We start from the raw sequence: 22,476 nt of genomic DNA, 5'->3' as shown, positions 1-22,476 counted from the left end.
GGGTAAACTCACTGAACATTTTATGTCTTCAAGGTGTAGACTTGCTTTTAGAAGGTCTGGTGATGTATCAAAGAAGTTCACTCTCAAGTTTAATTTGCCATGTCCCACTTATACTACTACACTTTATACAGCAGTAAGAAGGTTACTTCCACTTAACTGCTCATTGGTTTTTGTGATCCGCTGTGGAAATTTTAAGGGAAGCACGACTGTAAATGACATGGAAGAGTTCTAGTACTCTGACAAACAAATCAGTCACACTTCAGTTCATTATTTGCTGGAACTTGAAGTGATCTCAGATGAGTCATTTCAGACTTCAGAGAGCAAGCACTGTGATGTGAAATGTTTTCTGCTCAAATATAAACCCACACTTGTGCTACTACATTAAAAGGCTTCTGCTCACCAGTCTGTGTGCTGATCATCAATCACCAGCAGGATCTTAGGCTTGCGTATCACAGGCTTGGCCGGCTGAACACCTCCTGCAGAGGCGCCTTCAGCAGCCGCCGCTGCCGCTGCTGACTTAGCATGCGCGGCAGCCGCCACATTCTGGGCCATCTGTGCACTCTTCACCACGCTGGAGAAGGAGCTGAGGAAGCTCCCTGAGCCTGAGGCCGGACCAGAGGCTGAGCCAGAGGATACGCCCGAGGCTTGAGGCTGGCTTGGGACGCTCGGGGGCTGCCGCCTCTCTGTGGCTGGGGAGGCAGGAGAAGAAGTTGATGAGCCTGGCGGGGTCGGCCTCTGCAGATCCATCATGTAGCCGTTGGGGAGGTTGGCCACAAAGCTGCTGTCTGACAGGCGCCGGCGAAGGTAGTTCATGGTGATGGGCTGGTGGGTCAGTCAGGCCAGAGGTGAGAGGGAAGAACGCCTGTAGTCCTGAAAAAGAAGAGAAGATTCAAAACACAAGAAGCGAGCTCAGGCTCACTTTTTAGTGCTGTCTATGGCTGATGTTGTGCTAGTCCAACATACAAGCTACACCAATCTCTGATGGGGTGGTTGTCTCTTTGGTCGCATTCTGAATTGACGTATTCACAGAAAATCCCCCAGTGCTACAGAAGCATTTTAACTTCTTCTGGGTAATTGCTTGCAGCCAGCAAAATTAATGTTTTGATTCAGACTAACTGCTCTAATCAGCCATGTTTCCTGCTCCAGCAGGCAGCTAATCAAGCAAAAACAGCTCTGATAAAAATGTACAAAATGAGTTTATCACACAATTAGCAACTAGATGATGATCATGATGGAGGATGTACTAAACCACAGTGACAATGATAGTCATGGCACAGAGAACTGTTTGGTGCTTCCCCACACTGAGCAAACAGGGTCACAACAGAACAACATAGGTTCAAACCCCCTCTCTCAAAATGAGAGCACATTAACAGAATGATGCAAACTTGACTGCAGCTCCTCCAATGGCAACTTGAGGTTTGCTCCTAAATGAAGTCAAACTCAACAGACTCTTATGTTAAAATGCACAATTTTAACCAGGAATATAACTTTTCTTTCCCTTCCTCGTCTAATCGTATTTCTCTGTCTTTAACTTCCAATATAAAGCACCATGAGGTGACAGTTTGGTGCTTCACAGATAGAATTGATGAAAGGGTGAGTGAGATTTGTAGTAGAAAGTGCTTTGGGCAATCTATTAGAGTGGAAAAGCACTATGTAAGTACCAGTCCATTTACCATGTATTGAATTATTCTAGTCATTTAGCTTTATACGTATCTATCAATAGCGGACTATCTCGTGAGCGTCCTGAAGCTTTGGTATAAAGATTAAAAAAAAAAAAAAAAAAAAAAAAAAAAAACAGGAAATGCTTTCTCGAGATTAGTTCTGATGATAATATATCAGTAGTGTGTTTACAGTAATCCAGATGATAAGACACTGAAAAAGCTGTCAGGCTATGAATTGTTTAACACAGCCTAAAGTGAGTAAAAGATTATCAGCAGTATCTATGGAGAGTTTGAGTTAGTTCACTGAGCAGACTACAGTATATGGCATGTAAGCATCAGGATTAGATGCTGAGGGCACAGATGAATCTGATCCAATATTTAACAATATGATGCTTTTCTACTTTTCCATGTTCACACTAATCAGCGTCGGACCTCAGGCAAAATGAACCACGGATGGAAAGCAGTGTCACATCGATGAGGATGAAAAACTAGAGCTGTTATTACTGTGACACTTCAAAGTTGTTCCACTGGGATTTTCTTTTTTCTTATAACAGCTACGAATCTGTTAAACCCGATTTGCATAAGATCGAGTTACCCATGCCGGGTGGGACAGAAACCGCTGGCAAATAATTCAGCGACGCAGCCGTGATGATGCAAAGTTGGAGGAGATTCATAGCTCATTTCTTTGTAAAGCAGACGAGTCAGTTGGAAAAAAACAGTTATATAACACATGGAACCCAGCGAGGCAGAGGAGAGACATTCAGGCAGATTAGCCATCAAACTGCAGTGAAGCACGCACGCAAGCGGAGAGGAAAAGAAACCCCTAAACCTGATTAAAACTAGGCTGCTCCCACTATAAATGGAGCTTAGATTAGATAAAAGTGCATTTCTTATTGTGGCGTCTTGTCTCAGGCGGATGCGCCCAGTGTTTGTGGCTGTGTTTTTGCAGAGGAGGAGAACCTGACAAGCCTGCAGACATAAGAGAAGGATGTGGAGCAAATGTTACATCTTGACAAGTTACTGTAGTCAGGTTATCGCCAAGAGGAAGCTTTCTGTGAAACTTGCAGCTGTTGCCTGATATTGCGAGGCAAGAAACTGAAGTGAGACCTGAGCTGCACAGAAGCTGAACCGTACTATTCTGCTTAGCAGCAGCACAGTTACAGCTGTTAGCAGTGTGATAAAGCGCCACTGGATCTCTCCTGACAGAACACTGAGCTCAGTGACGAGTAAGGCCCTATTAATATCAGTCAGGTTACATGAATTATTACAAAATCTAAATACAGCATAGTGTCCACAACGACCTGATCGTTTTCATCCTAAGGTAAGAGTTGCACTCTTAACTCAAAACGTTCATTGCATCATCTGGCCATCCGGCAAATTAAACTACAGCATTCACCATCCACTTAGCTCTAATTCAGTCTTCACTAGGTCCCGAGAAAAAGATCGGGCCCTTAATCTGCTAATTATGCTCCCCCGCTAGTGACTAACTTTCACCTTATTGCTGTTTGCTGCTGGGCAAATGGCATACAGTGATGTTATCATGGCTCCCTGCTAGAGAAGCTGCTGAGAGTGAGAACAGTGACAATGAAGGTCGAAAACTAAAATTAGCTATAAAAGTTTCAGAAGTTCTCCACAAAAGTGTGTGAAGCTGTAAAATATATTTGACTTTTTTCATATTACACAAAACTGAAAGATTGTTAGTGTAAAAATATTGATTTTTTTTTCCATAGACATTTAAAAAGTGTCTCACTGTAAAGCAGTTTTTAAACATATGGTACTGAAGGAACCCCATTTCCTACAAAATACTGGAATACTGAATAAAATATAAATAAAAACAAAATCATAAATCTATCAATCTTTCATTCACAGTAGAACATAGAAAACATATCAAGTGTTTAAACTGAGAAGAATGCTTTGCAACTAATTTGGTTAAATGGCAACAGGGAAGTTTTCCCAGAAATAAAGACGAGCTGAGGTTTATCAATTTGCAAAAAAAACCCTTCATCTACAAATTGTGGAACAATTTCAGAACGTTCCTCAACATAAAACTGAGAAGACTTTGAATAGCTCATCATCTACAGGTGTTAGGGTGCCTGGGCCTCGACCCAGTGTTTTGTGTGTTTGCTTCTTTCATTTTGTTTATTTGATTATATTCTAGCTTTCTTTGTCTAATGCGTTACAGGACTGTTCTAAGTTTAGGTTCTCTGTGTGTTTATGTTAGAGTTTTAGTCTTCTGGTTTCTGTCTGTGCTCCAGAGTTGCTGTCTCCCCTGTTGGTTGTATCCTCTTGTCCGTGTCTCTGTGTTATGTTTCCTGTTTTACTTTGAAAGTCTGCGTCTCATATTAATGTATCTGATTTTGCTTCCCTTGTCTCGTTAGCCCTGATTTGTCCCAGCTGTGTTTCCCTCCTGTCTCCCATTCCCTGATTGCTCCCTCTGTGTATTTAAGCCCTGTGTTTTGTTTGGTCTGTGTGGTGATCGACCCGCATTCTCGGCTGGATGGGAGCGGCCAGTTGACAGCTTTCTCAGAGAAGGCCTTGTATATTTCACCAAGACGATGCTAACTGAACTAGCCTGTCTGCAGTCCACACTGATAACCAACTGAAATCATTTAGAGTATCATGAACCAAAACTTAAGACCTCCTCAGTTCCCAGAAGTTTACAGACTTTTTGAAGATGTGTTGCTGACATCAAAATAACATGAGTTAATGGTATATTTTCTCAGTTTAAACATTTTATATATTTTCTGTGTTCTGTTATGAATAAAATATGGCTTTATGACATTTGCAAAATCAATGCTTTCGGTTTTCGATTACATTTTACGACGCCTTCAACTTTTTGGGAAATGGGTTTTTATAAAATATGGACATTTTTAAAGCCTTGAATGTGTTTTTTCTTTTTTTACCTGATGCCATCTTGGTGTTTTGAAATATTTTTGATTGCATTAGGACGAGAGGGTGAAGAAGTAAATAATGGGACATTTCTAACATTTCTAGATTTAAAGCATCGCTAGCCAAGGTACCTAATGCTAGCTACCTTGGCTAGCAATGTGAATTGTAGAGACACAAATATATGCTATGCATTGCTAACATATAAAAGTCTCTCTAGCAACATAGATAACTAAAGCACAGGGTTTGGGGAAGGATAGTAGTATAACTAAATACACACAAGCACCAACACACTAGCTCAATGACTTCTTGTGTGAGGCTGGAAATATTCAAGTCAAAGGCCATAAATAGCATTTAATATAACAACTGATTGAATTTGGAGCCACTGGAAGGACTTGTCCTGAATAAAACATTAGCATTCTGCTAATCAGTTCAGGATTTCCACCTTATGATGCCTAGCTGATAGTACCCTCAACAACTACACCCTTAATCGTGCAGAACTTTAGGCTTTGACAGTGGGAGTGAAAAACTTCCTTTTAAAAGGAAGAAAGTGGGGAAGTGGCGCATGCACACTGGCTTTGTTTTCAGCATCAAAGTCTGCGGCTTGAGACTGATACACATTTACTCTCTATCAATATACAGCAGCATGATGTTATATCTAGGATGGAATCATGGTCAACAGTGTGCTTTCTTTATGACAGTCATAAAAATACTGAATATTATGAGATTAAGACTTTATTACTTGAATTTAGGGGTTGTTGCCCAGGAGTTTATTCTGGATTAGGATCCCAGTTGTCAGTAGGAACAGCAAAACAGGAGCTGTAATAAGCTTTGCAGCAGTTAAGCTTAACAGTGTATCCTACCACCGAGTGATGAGCATCCCCCCATGGAATTATGCTAATATGTCAACCACTGCAAAGTTTATACAATGCAAATAAGACATTACAGTAAAAAGAAACAGCAAAAGCAGGAGCTAGAAAATCGACAGAATAAAGAGAACAGCAAACTGTAGCAATTACAGGCATAGATTTACTGACTGGCAGCTCTGTCCTCTTTGTGACGACTTGATCTCATTGAAAAGACGAAAATTACTATCTTTACACTTGTGGCACATTTCTACTTTTTCAACCACCCCCTCAGCAAAGTTTCCTCTGTGCCTCAAGTTTTAAAAGCCTTAAAGCTTTTTCCTCATCGTTCTCTCAGCAGTATACCCGCACACTGTTACCCCTGAACAGGTGGCAACACTGCTCATGGGACTCTAGCAGGAAGTAGCAGAAACAGGGTCAATCGCTGGTTACTGCGGCAAAGCCTGAGTTTATACTGAAATATCCAAACATTCAAAAGCTTGAATAATCCTCAGTTGAAATAGACGATAGCAGCAAAAATCAGCTCAGCAATAATCACAGGCTTAGCTGCTAATGAAGGGGAAGGAGGACGATAATGCCACACCATACTCTGGACCCCCGCTGATGTACAGCGTGCGTTTTTCTATATTTAAAAATCTCGAAATTGACGAGGAGAGAGTGCGGCAGACCCAGCAGCCTTCCTTCCTGTTCTTTCCTCCTTCACATCCAGTCTGTGAATCTGTTACATCTAGCACATAATCTGAACGCCTCTTCTGTGAATTTACACACCAAAGCCTGATAGAAGTGTTGACTGAGTGGTGGAAGACATGCAGCAGTGCCACGTCGTCTTCTTTGACCACTCCACAGGCCTACAGGAAGTTAAGAGCACGTGCCATATATTCACACCGTGCCATAAAGACTACTTGCTCCCCGCTAAGGTTTTCAAGTGCCTGCCTCTCCTAAATGACAAAGTGTGGAAACCTAAACTGTGTGTTATCTAAGACCCTAACTGCTCTTAACTTCCTTCTTAAGGCTCTTACGGGAGCGTACAGCGCCCCTCACACCCCAAAGCCAAACATGAACACACGGACAGATATTGTCTGCTAAACTGGAACGAGCTTACAGGGATCAGTGCTCATCTCCCCAGTGTGCAGCGTGTCACCACGAGCAGTCGAACATGGTTTTAATTATTCATGACAGTCTGAGGTGAGTGGCTGGGGGTTGTAACGAGAGAGAGCAAAGCATAGCTGCTTGGACTCGAGTCTGAAATTAAAGAGAGCAGAGAGACAAAACGCTGGGAGAACGAGCTGGCTGGAACCTGCCCCGAGGCATTCTGGGGGATTATTAATAACCGTGCGGGAATCGGTGCCGCGTTGATGCTCATGATGTTACTATCCTGGGGCCATACAGTAAAAATTCCTTGGTGGCAGGCCCTGTTGTCATGGTTACCATAGATCATATTAATATTCATCGATCATCATCAGTCAGTCAATCTCTCTGTCTGCCTGTACACATGTGTTGTTGTTTCCTCTACTGTTTTTGGAAACAAATCGGTCAAACTTCTCAACAGCGAGCATCTTAATCTACAAGGCAGACAGCCATGAAACATGCCGGGCCCACTAAGGTTTATCAGATCCTTTCAAATTACCCTGACCTCTTCTGTAGAGCCATCCTGTCTCAAGCCTCAAAATCTAATTAGATCACTGCTGTTTTGTTGCTTCAGACCAATGCTCTCACCCATCTCAAGCAAAAAAGCAAATTAAATACATATGTTTTTGTTTTTCCAAAGTCAAGTCCCAGGCTTCGTTACCACATCTGTTTGGTTTTTTTTAATTTAACTATAATACTTCTTTACACTGTATTAGATTACCTAACTTCTCCTATTAACATTTAACCCAATTTAGATTTTTGACTTTGTTATTTCTGCTTTGGAAAAACCAAAACAGCCTGTCTGTAATTTTATTTTTCATATATAATGGACATGTCACAGACATCTTTTATTGTAATCTTTTGATACTTTTCTGTGTCTGCGCTAGCTGTAAGCTAGTAGCAGCTGATCTAGTCATCTGTCAGTCAGTCCACCTTTGGGGTCTATTCAGTTCCTTTTTATTTATATTGTACCAAAGTTAGATACAAGGTGCGAATCTCATTGCTTGTAAAAAAAGAAACTCATGTTTTCATCCAGTATGACACGTTTTTCTTTGTCTTTCTGGGGTTTGACTCACTTTTGAAGGCTTTTGGGGCCTTGCTAGCTTAGCTAGCTTATTCAGACGCAATGGCTGCCTCCTGCTAAATATGGCCTCACAATCATTAGAATCTGACTACTTTAATAATCCCTAGGGAAATTATGTTGGTTACAGTTGCTCCAAGACAGCAACAGTAACAGACTAAACTAATTAATAATACAAAATGTTACAAAGTTTACAAATAGCACTAATATATACAAATCACACAATTATAAATATCAAGAATATTACAGAGGTGAAATATATATGATTGACACTTAACTCTGACCTGTGAACTTTGTCATTTGCTATTTTACTGTAAAGCAGCGGTCCCCAACCCCCGGGCCATGGACCGGTACCGGTCCGTGAGTCGTTTGGTACCGGGCTGCGAGAGTTGAGGCTCAGGTGTGAAATTTATGGTTTTCGAGGTTTTTATGGTTAATTCGGTTTCCCTGGGTCTTTTCCTGTGTTGTAGTTGTGTGTCTTATTTTGGAAGAAATATTTGCGCATTACCATAGCGACCAGAGAGCATTAAGGGGCAGAGAGGAGTTACTCTCAATGTTGATGCCGCATTTCAGATGCTGCTAATAAAAGTTACATAATTACACAGTGAATTTGCGTTTATTATTATATTTAGAAAAATACCACAATTTCTGTCTTGGTCATATCATTTTATTTTGTTGTATTTATCACCTTAAGGGCTGGTCTGTGAAAATATTGTATTGAAAATACTGTCTGACATTAAACCGGACTGTGGCACAAAAAACGTTGGGGACCGCTGCTGTAGAGCGTGTGCAAAAAGGCTGTAACTACTGCAGTGTTTACAGTGTGTTAGATGGAGGAGGTGTACAGGGAGATGGCCACAGGCAGGAATGATTTCCTGTGTCGTTCAGTGGTGCTTTTTGGTAATCTCAGTCTCTCACTGAACATGCTCCTGTGACTAGCCAGTAGGGCTGCCACAAACGATTATTTTGATAGTCAACTAGTCACCGATTATTTTTGCGATTAGTCAACTAATCAGATCATCATCCATTGGACGTAAAACTACAGCTTATTGCACCAGCAGCATCTGCTCTTATTTAACTATCATTAGCTTACAGCTTTAAGTGTTTAAGGTCTGTGCTAATTAAAAATAAAGACAAGATGATAGTTTATTAAACTTTTAATGAAATTTGCAGATTGTTTCGGTGAAGTTTAATAAACTCCTTGCTATCTAAAATATAACAGGACACCGGAGTAAATTCTGGAGCATCTCACACTTCTGATAATCAGCTGTCTGCTTGACGTTTACTCAGCTGTGTAAAAACTATAACTTTAATCTCAGCCAAACCGATTTACTCAGGAACAAATAAAATACTGAAAAAAGCCAAACAATAACATTTTAAGTTATCTAAGTGACTTATATATCATGTTTAACCTGAGTAGCGAAAGACGGCGGTGGGTTTGAAAACGATTTGCCGGGAGTCCGGTGTTCTCACGGCTCTAGTGAGCCTAGCCCCCGGCTAGCTATCGAGCTAGTGGGTAACAGACGTCTCCGAAAACGTCGGAGCGCTTTTGAAAATATGTGGTGTCCTGATAAACTGAGCAGATATTTGAGGTTTACACAGCTACATTCTTGCCTGAAAATATGTTAAATGTTTATTTTGTGACCCAGAAAGAATAATAAGAGTAATATTAAAACTAACTAGCTGCCTCCATTGTTGGAAACTGCGCTGGGCTGCGCTATGGATTCTGGGACACAGTTTCTTCTTCTTCGGGGTTTAACGGCAGCTGGCATCCTTGTACATGCAGTGCTGCCATCTTCTGTTTCAGTCCGTTATTACACTCTTAAATCCTGCTACTTATTCCTGCGTCTTTTGTGATCTTACAAAGCTTCAAACGACGCGCCGACTATTAAATCAGTCGTCGACGATTTTGATAGTCGACGTAATCGTGACTAGTCGACTAATCGTGGCAGCCCTACTAGCCAGCATGTCATGGAGTGGGTGGGAGGTATTATCCAGCATTGTCCTTATCTTGGACAACATCCGTCTCTCCAACACCACCCCAAAGGAGTCCAGCTCCATCCCCACAACATTACTGGTCTTGCGGATCAGTTTATTGAGGCTGCTGCCATCTGCGACCCTCAACCTGCTGCCCCAGCATGCAACAACATAGAACATGGCACTGGCCACAACAGACTCATAGAAAATCCTGAGCATTGTCCGATGTTGAAGGACCTCAGCCGCCTCAGAAAACAGAGACGACTCTGGCCTTTCCTATAGATTGCAGTGCTGTTTTAACCCAGTGCAAAGCTAGCAGTATTTCCTATTATATGGCTCCACAAGCTAACACAGTCAGACTGTTACTGCCTTTCAGCAACGTTTGGGAAACTAAAAATACATTTTCATCTTCACTGATCGTCACTGCTCACGTTTCATACGTTTGCTTAGCTGTAAATGCTACTAACCGTTCGATGTTCCATATGCACGCTGTACTTTGCAAATAACAGAGTTCAGACTATAACAAAACAACAGCATCATCACATAATCTGCACTGTCTTCTCAGTCACTTAGTAACCCACGCTTACGTACAGCTACAAGCAGGGCAGAAGTCCATCTAACTGACACGCCAACCTTTCAGGAAACAGGGATGTTTGCATGACTCATCTTTGTGTGCCTAGCACTCCGCCACCTTTTTCATGTTGCTACTAGGAGTGCACTAGGAGGCTATGGAGCTGGAAAAAAACAAAACATCTCTCCCAAGTCATTATCATACAATAACAACATCAACATAAAGCTCTGCAATAAATAAATTACTTCTGTCTCAGTCTGATATGTTTAATGCACAATATTAAACTGGTGAGATTATGATGGCATGACTTTATTGGGCTGTATTACGTGACCTCATAAGGAGTCCATTACTGAAATTGCTACATAAAAAAGTAGATTAATTAATGGTAATAAATACATATAGTGTTCATACTCAATACAGAATGTGCTCAGAGCAGAAAGTGTTCTAAATCCTAAATATGAAAATATGAGCAGTGGCATTTGCTATCAGCTAAACTGTTATTTATGCATACATACATATATTATTATTATTATTATTATTATCCATCTTTATACAGCACTGGCTCAAAACGATTTCAATCCGACTGTTAAAACCAAAACCTTTAAATTTGATTAACTTTGCAGAAAACTGAATCCTTTGCATTTGGGCCACACCAAGCAAAAGGTTTTGCCACATATATTTCCAGACTTGGATCCATAAGAACCTCCCAACATATCACAAGTCCAAAAATACTGCACAACATTATAAAACATACTGTTAATCTGCAGTATCTTTCTCTCCCTGTACGTTCTCGCCTCTGCGGCGGCCGAGACGTTTACAGCAAAGATGGTATGTTGAGTTGCTGTGGGAGGGTGCGTGGACGCCTGCTGCTTAGTTGATCAGCCATCGCAAAACTTGCAAAATGGCAGCTTGTGAAGACACTATTAGCCTCTAGGGTGTTGATTTCAATGCACCAAAATGCTAACATGCTGCGAAATGCTTTCAGTGCACTGCCTCTCCTTTCTACCAACTTACTTCCAAGCAAGACATTGTGCCAAGACGCAATTTGGATAATGGGGACATAATTCCGATTAGGAATACAAAATCCATTTCAAAAACCACGAAGCGTTGGACCTAAACTGAAAATCTCACTAATTTTGCACTTAGAGCACACCTAGGAGGAGCAGGAAAGTCATCGTCAAACTGCGAAACTCGATGGTTCAAGTGACACAACAGTCTCAATTCACTATAAGTGTCTGCAGCAGCAGCAGCAGCGAGGAGCCGGTGAGGCGAGGAGTCACCGCCAAGTCACCGCGGTAGTGACCGAGCCAAGCCGTCACTGCAGACACCGCATTAGTGCACGTCCACACAAAAAGGCAGGAGGCCGACTAAATGTACTGAATTGCTGCAGAGATTAGAGGTTCATCAATCCATCAATCACTCAGTCAGTCTCAAACAACATCTTTCAGTTAAAGGGAAAAAAATACAAGTGTAAACACAATTCTGCCTTCCAGCGTTTGGTATAGAGCTCCAGCACGACGTTATCCAATACACCACCCATTCCCTTCATATCTGAGCTATGACCAACAGGTTGTCAGTGAATCATTTCCATAATCGCAGCATCAGTGGCATATTGATTCATTCAGAACAAGCCTCCACATTACTACAGCTTGTTTCTCCCAGTCATTTCTCAAACTGCTCTATTTTCTGCATTAACTTTGACATTCGTCCAGTAACGCCGGCTGATTAAGGACAAAAAGGTCATTCTTATCTTGCGATTCATCTTTTAGCCAGAAAACGTGAATCATTAGCAGCTGCAGTCGGCCTTTCATGCTGAGGAGCATCTGCTGGAAGGGAAGCAGATAACTGCTGATGGACAGAAGGCTTGCATCTGCCTCCTGATGACCTCATTACTATTTCATTGCGTTTATTTTGTAGTGTGGCGTCATTGGTAATAAATATTAATAACTACGTTGTAACACTGCATCCATTGTGCAGCACAGAAGTGCATTACAATAAATATGCATGTTTGTTTGCAACATTTAAAGACCAGGAAAAAAATTTTTATTTACTCTTTAAGTGCTTTTTTTTTCTTGCTCCACAACAATTAAGCTCTCTGGGTAAATAAGAAAAAACACTGGGTGTGGTATAATCTGATCTGTAACCTGGCAACAAAAAAAAAAATAACAGCACAGTCATCATTCATCTAAATCAAAACATCTTTACTAAACTCTGATTGGTGGACAGAAGGATCTGAAAGCTACCTAGACAAACAAAACATGAAATGTCCACTAGTGACCAGCTGTCAAAGCTTTAGCATCCAGCAAATCGCTTCCAGTGTGGATACAGCTGTCACTACCCGATCCATACCGGAAACCCAATCGGTACCCCGCATGTGCGAAAGGTGTCTACTTCCAGTCGAAGCATTTTACGATAGTTACGGGTCAGAGTATCTGTTAAGATGTTAAGAATAATAAGTACCTCTTAAAGTTTTTGCATTAATGAACCATTTCAATATAATAAAGACAAAAACGAAAAATAAAAAGATAGTTAAGGATCAGGACTCCCCGATCCTTGCTGCGCATGTGCAAAGTCGGACCGTACTGTCGCTACCCGATCTATACCGGAAACCCGATCGGTACCCCGCATGCGCAAATCTTATGTCACTTCCTCTCTTTGCCAACATTGCGACATTCAATATATTTGAATGATACGGTTAGCGCCCAGTTAGCTCCTAGCATTTCTCAACAGCTCTGCCTCCTTTTCGACTACCGGGACATTTAAACAATGGATAATCCGTATCCGCAACAAATTTTTGCTTTTCTCCTCAACAGAGAGCGTTCCCCGATTGAACAACAGCGCCGTAAATTAAGAAGAATGGCGCCTAATTACAGACTTAATAATACAGACTTTATAATATGTCACGTGAAGATTCAGCAGCCAGATGAAGTGTTTACTGACAATTGACAGTGATAGCGGACATCATCATCACTATTCCAATCAATCCTCTCCACACAGACAAGCATAAACACACTCGACTATCACTAAATCAAATTTAACACACATTTGTAATGACGCAAATTCAGTTTACAACAGGGTTCATTCGCTCGGTCAGCAGGTGGCGGTATCCTCGTACACTGGGGAGTAAACTGCCATTAAACGAACAGAAGAAGAAGAAAACCCCTGCACATACGCAGTACGGATCGGGTAGGCCCGATTTGTACGGTCCGACTTTGCACATGCGCAGCAAGGATCGGGGAGTCCTGGGAGTCATTATCAGAAACATTTTAAGAGGTACTTATTATTCTTAACATCTTAACAGATACTCTGACCCGTAACTATCGTAAAACGCTTTGACCGGAAGTAGACACCTTTCGCGCATGCGGGGTACCGATCGGGTTTCCGGTACGCACGGGTAGTGACACGTACAAATCGGGTCTACCCGATCCGTACTGCGCATGTGCAGATGTTTTCTTCTTCTGTTTCATTTAATGGCAGTTTACTCCCCAGTGTACGAGGATACCGCTACCTGCTGACCGAGCGAATGAACCCTATTGTAAACTGAATTAGCATCATTACAAATGTGTGTTAAATTTGATTTAGTGATAATCGAGTGTGTTTATGCTTGTCTGTGTGGAGAGGATTGTTAGAATAGTGATGATGATGTCCGCTATCACTATCAATTGTCAGTAAACACTTAATCTAGCTGATGAATCTTCACGTGACACAACATTGTTATTCTTTTACGGCGTTTTTGTTCAATCGGGGGACGCTCTCTGTTGAGGAGAAAAGCAGGAATTTGTTTGTATACGGATTATCCATTGTTTAAAGTCCCGGGCAGTCGAAAAGGAGGCAGAGCTGTTGAGAAATGCTAGGAGCTAACTGAGCGCTAACCATCATTCAAATATATTGAATGCCGCGATGTTGGCAAAGAGAGGGAGTGACGTAAGATTTGCGCATCCGGTACGGATCAGGTAGCGACAACAGCCTTAGCAACAGTGAAGGAAGATATTTCTCATTTATTTTGGTCATGCTTATACACAAATCTTTTCTGGCAAGAATTTTGTGTTTTTGTTGTTTCCTTTATCTTTTCTGAGTTCTCTCTTTGTTACGAGAAAATATTGTTTGGTTTCTTTAAGTACCCCATGCACAGGGCAAACGAATTTTATTTGATTAATTTATTGATATTATTGGCTAAATTTCATATACATAAGTTGAAATTTTCTAACACAAAACCATCCTTTCAGTGCTTTTTAAATGAAACCAAACAATATGTTAAAACCATACAACATTCTCAAAATCTAAAAGCTGTCAAAACCATAAACTTGTTCCCTGTTCAATATCATGTGATTCTTTAATAGACTGTGTCTATTTTGTTTTTTTTATACGAACCCCTTGACGTTGTGTTTGCTATTTTGTATTTGTATATCTGTATTTTGTGCTTTGTCAATAAAGCGTATTCAAAAGAAAAAAGAAAAAAAAAAAGAAACAGCCTTAGCAACAGGCTAGTAATCAAGATGGTGGTCGCAAGCACCCCTGTGCTAGCAACTGGCTAGCATTTAGCAGCTAAAAAACTACACCTAGTTTAAATTAACAGACACAGAAATAGAGTAAATCTTGGACCAGAAGGCCAGAAACAAATGATGTTAAAGTATTTTTCTGACCAATATCAGCTTTTTCAACCAATTGCCAATATTTACTTGATTCCGAATCAGCAACTCTTTATCTTTTTTTAATGTTCTTAAATGTATTTAAATTTATTAAGCTTTCATATAGCCAGTGACATTCTGTACTGTCATCATACACACACATGGTCAGCTCTGATTTGTATGCTAAGAAGTCAAAATAAAAATGTCAATTTTCTGTGCTGCGCTTGTGTCTGCTGCCGAAATAGTTACTGCAGGTTTAAATTGGGTTAAAAGCATATATATGATTTTTAATATATCAAGATATTACCTGAAATAATTAAAATACCTTAAAAAAGTAAAATCTAAAAGTTAGCTTTTTACTTTAAACCAGATTAGTGACAAGTAGGAGCTCAATTAGGACTAAAACAGGCTCTTCTCCATCAGGTTCATGTCTCTGAATGGGAACCACACACACACACACACACACACGAGTTAATGTAGCCTGACATCTGCCTTAACACAGCACTAGACTGGCCACCCCCTGGTCACAGTCATGACATGGATAGCCCCACCTCCCCTCCCTTACAGCGGAGTGACTGGACTGCAGGCTGCAGAGACACGGCTGAGGGAATCCCTGCACAGATCCATATCACACGAGCTGCCAATTCAAATGAGTCTGACACAGCAAAACGCTGCGCTCGTGTAGCCAAAACACATTTTTCCATCGGAGCGATAATAATCAATAAAACATGATTAATGCCCAGGAAAAAAAAGCTTCATTGTGTGAAGCAGCAGCTGTTCTCTCCTAACAGAATGAACCCGCAGCAGGAAGCACAAACACCCCGACAAAGGCTGGGAACAGAAACGTGGGCATGATGCTGAGAACCAGAAAGCGCAAACACGCACAATTTACCTGAGCGGCAATTGTCAGTTATCAGCAAGTGTCGGGCGATGACCCTTCGTCTTCTTCTACTGATGCTGCTGCCTCTTCTTCTTTTGCGCTCAGGTCCGCGGTCCTCCTCAGCCTCCCAGCCAAGTCCCCCTCACTCTCTTTCTCTCACTCTCTCTCCACAATGCATGCTGGGAACGTGAGGGGTGTAGCGTATTCATTACCGCAGTCGGTCCTGTAAGCTCATTGGTCGGATAATTATTTCTTAAAATGAAATGGAAAAATAAATTAAAGAAAATTATATTTAAAAAAATTTTCTCGTGTGTTTAATTCAAATATCCCTTTAAATATTTTTTTTGATTTTTTAAAAATTAATCATGAAATGCTTATTTAATGTATAAAATATGAACCTGCTGATCCATGTATTTAGTTTGCTGTATTTGTTGATCTCTTGAAGCTTGTTATAACAAAGGATGTCAGCGCATATAGAGAATGTGCAAAGGGACACTGACAAAGAGAATCACCATGGTTACGGTGACAGTCTGCAAAAATCTTAAATTGTCTAATATTTCATTGCTAAACTTGTGTGAAATAATGCAACACACACACAGAGACACACACACACAGACACAAAGTGCAACATTTGCCCCCGAAATGTAACGTAGCGCTATGACACTGCAGATTTTGATATCGATCAGATGCCAAGTAAATTCAGTATTTCTGATAGTGATACCAGTACTGATAATTTTACCCTATAAAAGGCATCTTATCTAGGGGAGAGCAGTGTGTATGAATCATAAATTCTGAACACATTTGAATGAACACTAAATCACTTTTACATCTTTTTTACTTTCCACAATAATTTTGAAACTGGGTTTTTCTGAGACCTGCAATCTAAATGCGCCCGTCTTTAAAGGACTTAAAGGACTTATGCTATAAATATAATAGACATGAAAGTCAGCACTAAAAGGTTCAGACTATGTTCAGTGGGCTACAAACTGAACTTGGAAGACAGAAACAAAGTACTGATCTTACTGCGGTGGTATTAATCCAAGAGAGGCACTTATGACAGTAAGTTCACTGCACTGAGATTGCCTCCACAGTCACCAGATCTAAATCCAATTGAGCACCATTGAGATGTGGTGGAACAGTAGATTCAAATTACAGATGCCGAGCTGACAAATCTGCTGCAACTGTGGGCTGTCATGTAAACATGGACTAAAATCTCTGAGGAATGATTCCAGCACCTCACTGAATCTGCACACAAAGAATTAAGGCGCTCAACATGCCACAACCAAAGTCTACAGCACAGGTGTCCAACTCCAGGCTTCGAGGGTCGGTGTCCTGCATGTTTAAGATGTGTCCTTGATCCAACACAGCTGATTTAAATGGCTACATGACCTCCTCAACATGTCCTGAAGCTCTCCAGAGGCCTGGCAATGAACTAATCATGTGATTCAGGTGTGTTGACCCAGGGTGAGATCTAACCACTGTGGATGACACCACAGTGGTTGGACTCATCTCAAGGGGGGATGAGTCGGACTACAGAGATGAGGTCAACAGACTGACTGAGTGGTGTTCAGTTAACAACCTCCAACTGAACACCACGAAAACTAAAGAACTTATCTTGGACTTCAGGAAGGGCAGAGCAGACCCGGCCCCACTTTACATTCACGGGAGCTGTGTGGAGAGGGTACACTCCATGAGGTTTCTGGGCGTGCAGATATCTGATGACCTCTCCTGGACTGCAAATACTACAGCGGTGGTTAAAAAGGCCCAGCAGCGTCTCCACTTTCTGAGAGTGCTCAGGAGGAACAACCTGGAGGAGAGGCTGCTGGTGACATTTTACAGAGCCACCATAGAGAGCATCCTAACGTACGGCATAACAACATGGTATGCAGGGTGCTCAGCTGCAGACAGGAAAGTACTGCAGAGGGTCATCAACACAGCCCAGAAGATCACTGGCTGCTCTCTGCCCAGCCTGGAGGTCACTGCAAACTCTCGGTACCTCAGCAGAGCTGGCAATATCATCAAGGACCACTCTCACCCCAGCAACCAACTGTTTGAACTATTACCGTCAGGCCGACGGTACAGGTCACATAAAACCAGGACAAACAGATTCAGGGATAGCTTCTTTCCCAGAGCTATCACCGTAGTAAATAAGCACAAAAACAACTGAACCTATTCCATACCGTCACTGTCATTATATTATGCTGCTATTCATACTGTCATTATATTAATGCTGCTATCCTGTATATATTGTACATACTATTGTTTGAGTACTTACGATTGTTTTTTTTGTACTTTTTATATTTTACATTTATATTTATTATTGAAACTTGCACCAAGGGAGTGGCACTCCAATTTCGTTGTACTCTGTACAATGACAATAAAGGCTATTCTATTCTATTCTAAAACCTGCAGGACACCGGCCCTCGAGGCCTGGAGTTGGACACCTCTGGTCTACAGGTATGTACTCTTCCCACAAGTGACCAATAAAACATCTACTAATGCTTCGATGATAGGTAGCCTCCCAACATACCACCACTTACCATCATCACAACAAAATATAAATGAAGAAACCAGTGGGAAGACATTGGTGATGCTGATATCAGCAGTAGTAAATATTTTATGACAGCAAAAAAAAAAAAGAGGGATTAAAAGCGGACCGCCTGGCTTTCACTGATGTAACAGACAGTAATAACGTCACTGATGATTTTTATTAGCCGCCTGTCTGCAGACACGATGCCCAGTTTGTTTCACTGGGGTCAAAACAGAAAAAGCTGATGCAATAAGAGTAGGTTTCATCAGTTTGTTATGCAGCATGCTTGCCTCATAATGACTCTGCGCTCTCTTCAATGAGCACGCCAGCAGCATCACGGGCACAGAGCTGGATTAAGAAAACTTTTAATGAATTCAGGGGTAAGAGTGTGAATGAATGTACAAATCCCAGAATTGTTTTGGAGCTAATTACACTCTAATTAAAAGCAGTGGTCCATCTCCCAGCCCTCCGGATGCAAACGCAGTCACAAACGTTGCAATGGGATCTAATTAACGCCACTTTTTTATGTTGCACTGCAGTAAAGCTCTCAGCACGAGCTGTTGATGGTTGTTTACAGATGTACACATGAATCAGCTTTTGTATGTATATTTTATGCTGCTTTGTTTCGATTTTAAGCCTGTTTGACTTTTTTTTTTTATCCATTAGTAGTATCAGTGACAGTTTATGATCCAGCCTGCTCTTGGCCATAAATCCATTGCTGCCCTGGCTCAGTTTTCCATCAGTGAAACAGCTGTTGCAGACAAGAAAAGAGAAGGAGGCTGCATCCCCAAAGTGCAGTGCAAATGCTGTCATCAGCTCACAGCAGGACACATCTGTACAGCAGCTGAACACAAATACAAACTGACATGACGGCGCAGCATCAGAAGATTGAAGTCTCTGTCTCACAGCAGCGGCACTGTTAGTGCAGTTTTTGCTGCTTTGGGTTGTTCTTGTTGGGGGGGGGCTTGGGGGTTCAGATTAGATGTATAATGAAACTGTGGATTCTGGAAAATGACCAAGTGAGTTGTTTAATACAGTTACAATCACATTTTGGGGTTAAGAGACCTCCAGCAGACGTGCAAATGAGTAAAATGTGCATATAGTGGAACCACAGACTGTATATAAATCATGGATGTAGCTGCTGTGACGTCGTTCACTGGTGTTGTTTTAGATATAAAGTCAACCTGGGGAAGTCCAGGCCTCGAGGGCCGGAGTCCTGCAGGTTTTAGATGTGTCCTTGATCCAACACAGCTGATTTAAGTGGCTAAATGACCTCCTCAACATGTCTTGAAGTTCTCCAGAGGCCTGGTGATGAACTAATCATTTGATTCTGGTGTGTTGACCCAGGGTGAGATCTAAAACCTGCAGGACACCGGCGCTCGAGGCCTGGAGTTGGTCACCCCTGCTGTAGAGGAACAACTACTGAACTATGCAAAGACTGAATGCTGATTGGTATAAAAGATGGCTTAAACAGGAAAGGGCGAAGAAGTACACCTGAGAAGCACTGCATTCATTGTTTTCAATCCTCAGACTCACTTTCTTTAAGTTTTATTTCTTTTCGTGGAAACTGCGAAAAGGCTTTCAAATGATATGCATTTACTGCAATAAATTAATTAACAAGGATGTCTACAGGGGTTTTGTATAGACTGTATATAAAAGATGGCTATAACATTTTTTTTAAAGAAATGCCTTGAACCTGCATTCTCTCTAATAGCCAGGAGGGGGTGACTTATAGTGACTTCTATTACAAAAAGAATTCCATCTGCAAAGACATCTTTAGGAAATATTTTACACACTTAATGCATTTTGAAAAATTGCAATGAATTTCTGGATTTCACGGATCCAAACTTACTGTGTAACCTATATACACGCCAAACATGTTGCCTTTTTTTTTTGTTGAAAAATTCACCCTCAACAAATGCACTATGATAAAAAACAGGAAGTTGACAGCGATCATGAGCTGGTCCTCATGTTCAGAGAAATGGAAGAAACAGAAATTCTAGGTTCATCCATTTCTCACAAGAAGGCATGCAGAGAGACAAATTTCATGGTTTGATCCAAGGAAGGTGTAGCTGTAAAGCTGTATCACGACTACTTTTTGCACCAAATTTGTCAAGTGAAATTACGCGGTCAGTATGAACGGCTGCATTATGAATAGGTGAGTCCCAAAAATATTTTAAACGTTTGAAATATTTGCATTTTACACCTCAGGTATGTAAAGGCCTTTACGCTCCAAATGAAAAGCAAAGCAGATTATTTTTTAGAGCTACAATGTAAAATGTGGCTCTCACTCTTTTTCTAAGAAAAGAAATCTATAATTGATGCAGGAGGCCAGGAAGCTGCTGCTGGCCTTGTATCACTCCACAGTAGAGACTCTCCTACTGCCTGGATGTTTGGTACGCAGGGGCCACAATGAGAACAGGAAGGCTGCGCAGAGGGTAATTAACACTGGCCAAAAAATAACTGGCTGCCCTCTGTGACCCCTGGAGGCCATCGCCAGATCCTCCTGTCTGAGGAGAACAAGGGCCATCACAGGTGACCCCCACCCACCACCCGTTTGACTCGCTGCCCACTGGTAGCGTCTCGGGTCAATCAGGTCCCACACCTCCAGACCATCAACCCTCAGGCCACTCACATATGGACTCTATTCTCAGACCAAGTCCTCAGCACGACTTCCAAGCACGTTTCAAGTTGTTCTCTAATGTGTGCCTTTCTCTTAAGCACCATTTGTAGAGGAAACAGTTGTAGATGTGTTGTTTAAATCCGCTGAGCACCAAAATAGTAATGCAACACATCTTCTCTACAGCATCCTTATTGGTTTTCTTTAGGAAATGACAACATCACAGAAAGTGAAAAAATAACTGCAGACCTGAGTATTGCCACCATGTGAGAATTATGCAGAATTGTAGGAAGACCACATTTCCCACTGCTCAGTTGCTTCTTGTGCTTCACCCTAAAGGGCAGAATGACATCATCAGGTACATCATCAGGGGTCTATTAATTATCGCACCTAAATGAAGCCAGAAAAGCTTTGAGGGATCTAAGTGCTTTGACCTTAATGCCAGTATTACCTTGCATTCACTACCGATGGCTAGCTATATTAATTTTGCATGAGAGCATGATAATCATTTCCTAATTAGCACTGACCACCAAGTAGAGCTGAGCTGAGGGGGAATTGTCATTATTTTTTAGATATTTGTTAATAAATCAAAGAGTTCTTTTAAAAAAATCTATAAAAAGATGCTTTCTAAAATCTCAAACATAAATTCCCTAGACGACTTTTGAACCCCTTACATTACTTACTTACATTACACTGTTGCACCACAAAGATGTCTGAAGTCTTGCTACATAAAGCATCTTTAACAACATAGAAATATACTATGTAACTTTAAATATATCTGTATATCGACACCATTACCAGTCAGCTGATCCACAGGTGCCTTATTCATCTACTGAGGCTGCTCATGCATGGATCTGCTGCCTGCACCTTCAATTTAAGTTTAAGCAGCTATTTCAGATACTCCACAAAAACTTCTGCCATCAGCCAGAAATAAAGATCTGACTCGCTTTCATAGCCCCCCCCCCTGCGGTTTTTGCCATAGCATTCTTCCATCAGCTGGAGCTAAACCACTGTGACTCAGCAGAAACATAAACATCTCACACGCCGGGAGGGCCGCGTGCAAACAAAGCAGAAAGGAGTCATATTTAATTCATAAGCCAGTGCATTGCAGGAAAGACCAGATTGTCTGATACGCCGAAGCCTGGAAGGTCCTGGCAGCTGACTCTGGAGGTCCAGGAAATGACAGCCAGGGCCAGGACTGCAGCCGCCACGAAGCACACATCAGACAGGAAGGGGCCCCACTCAAGCTGGTTAATGTCAGTGGATATTTACTGTCGCTGGGTGAGCTTTCTGCATCCTGCAGGACACAGCTGCATTTCCCATAGGACAGCTCTATCTTAATGGGCAGCAGAGGCATAATGAAGCACGGGTGGTGGATAAATGGATGCAGCAGAAGTGGCAGCCAAATTTATTTTCGCCCTGGGAATTGGGTCTTTGTAATCTAATGTGGAGGCTGAGCTCTTTGTCTTTTTCTTTGTCCCCCACCTGTGGTGGTTGATGGGGGACTTGATATCATTAATGCAAACAGGCTGAAATAATGTAGATTTATTTGGAAATGAAACAGGACCACATACATTAAAAATAAATATATATGGAAACACAATGCATTTGGTTTGATAACGCCTTGGTGGCTTTATCAGTTTGTTTG

At 41.5% G+C, this 22,476-nt stretch overlaps 1 protein-coding gene across 1 annotated transcript in view; it reads right to left on the bottom strand.

The window, feature by feature from the left end:
* syn3 (synapsin III) overlaps window positions 1-15,832 on the bottom strand; it is a 128,420-nt gene extending 112,588 nt beyond the window's left edge. Inside the window, exons 1-2 of the mRNA XM_082511866.1 lie at window positions 15,691-15,832; window positions 401-870 (exon numbers count right to left, since the gene is read on the bottom strand). Of these exons, the coding sequence (XP_082367992.1) occupies window positions 401-813 (413 nt within the window). The 5' untranslated portion in view covers window positions 814-870; window positions 15,691-15,832. The remainder of the gene's footprint in view (window positions 1-400; window positions 871-15,690) is intronic.
* Window positions 15,833-22,476: the final 6,644 nt, after the last annotated feature.

The sequence above is a fragment of the Aulonocara stuartgranti genome, assembly GCF_965226115.1.
Source record: "Aulonocara stuartgranti genome assembly, chromosome: 17".
In the NCBI taxonomy this organism is placed as follows: domain Eukaryota; kingdom Metazoa; phylum Chordata; class Actinopteri; order Cichliformes; family Cichlidae; genus Aulonocara; species Aulonocara stuartgranti.
Note: the sequence above shows the minus strand (reverse complement) of the source record. Positions and strands in the feature narration are given on the sequence as shown.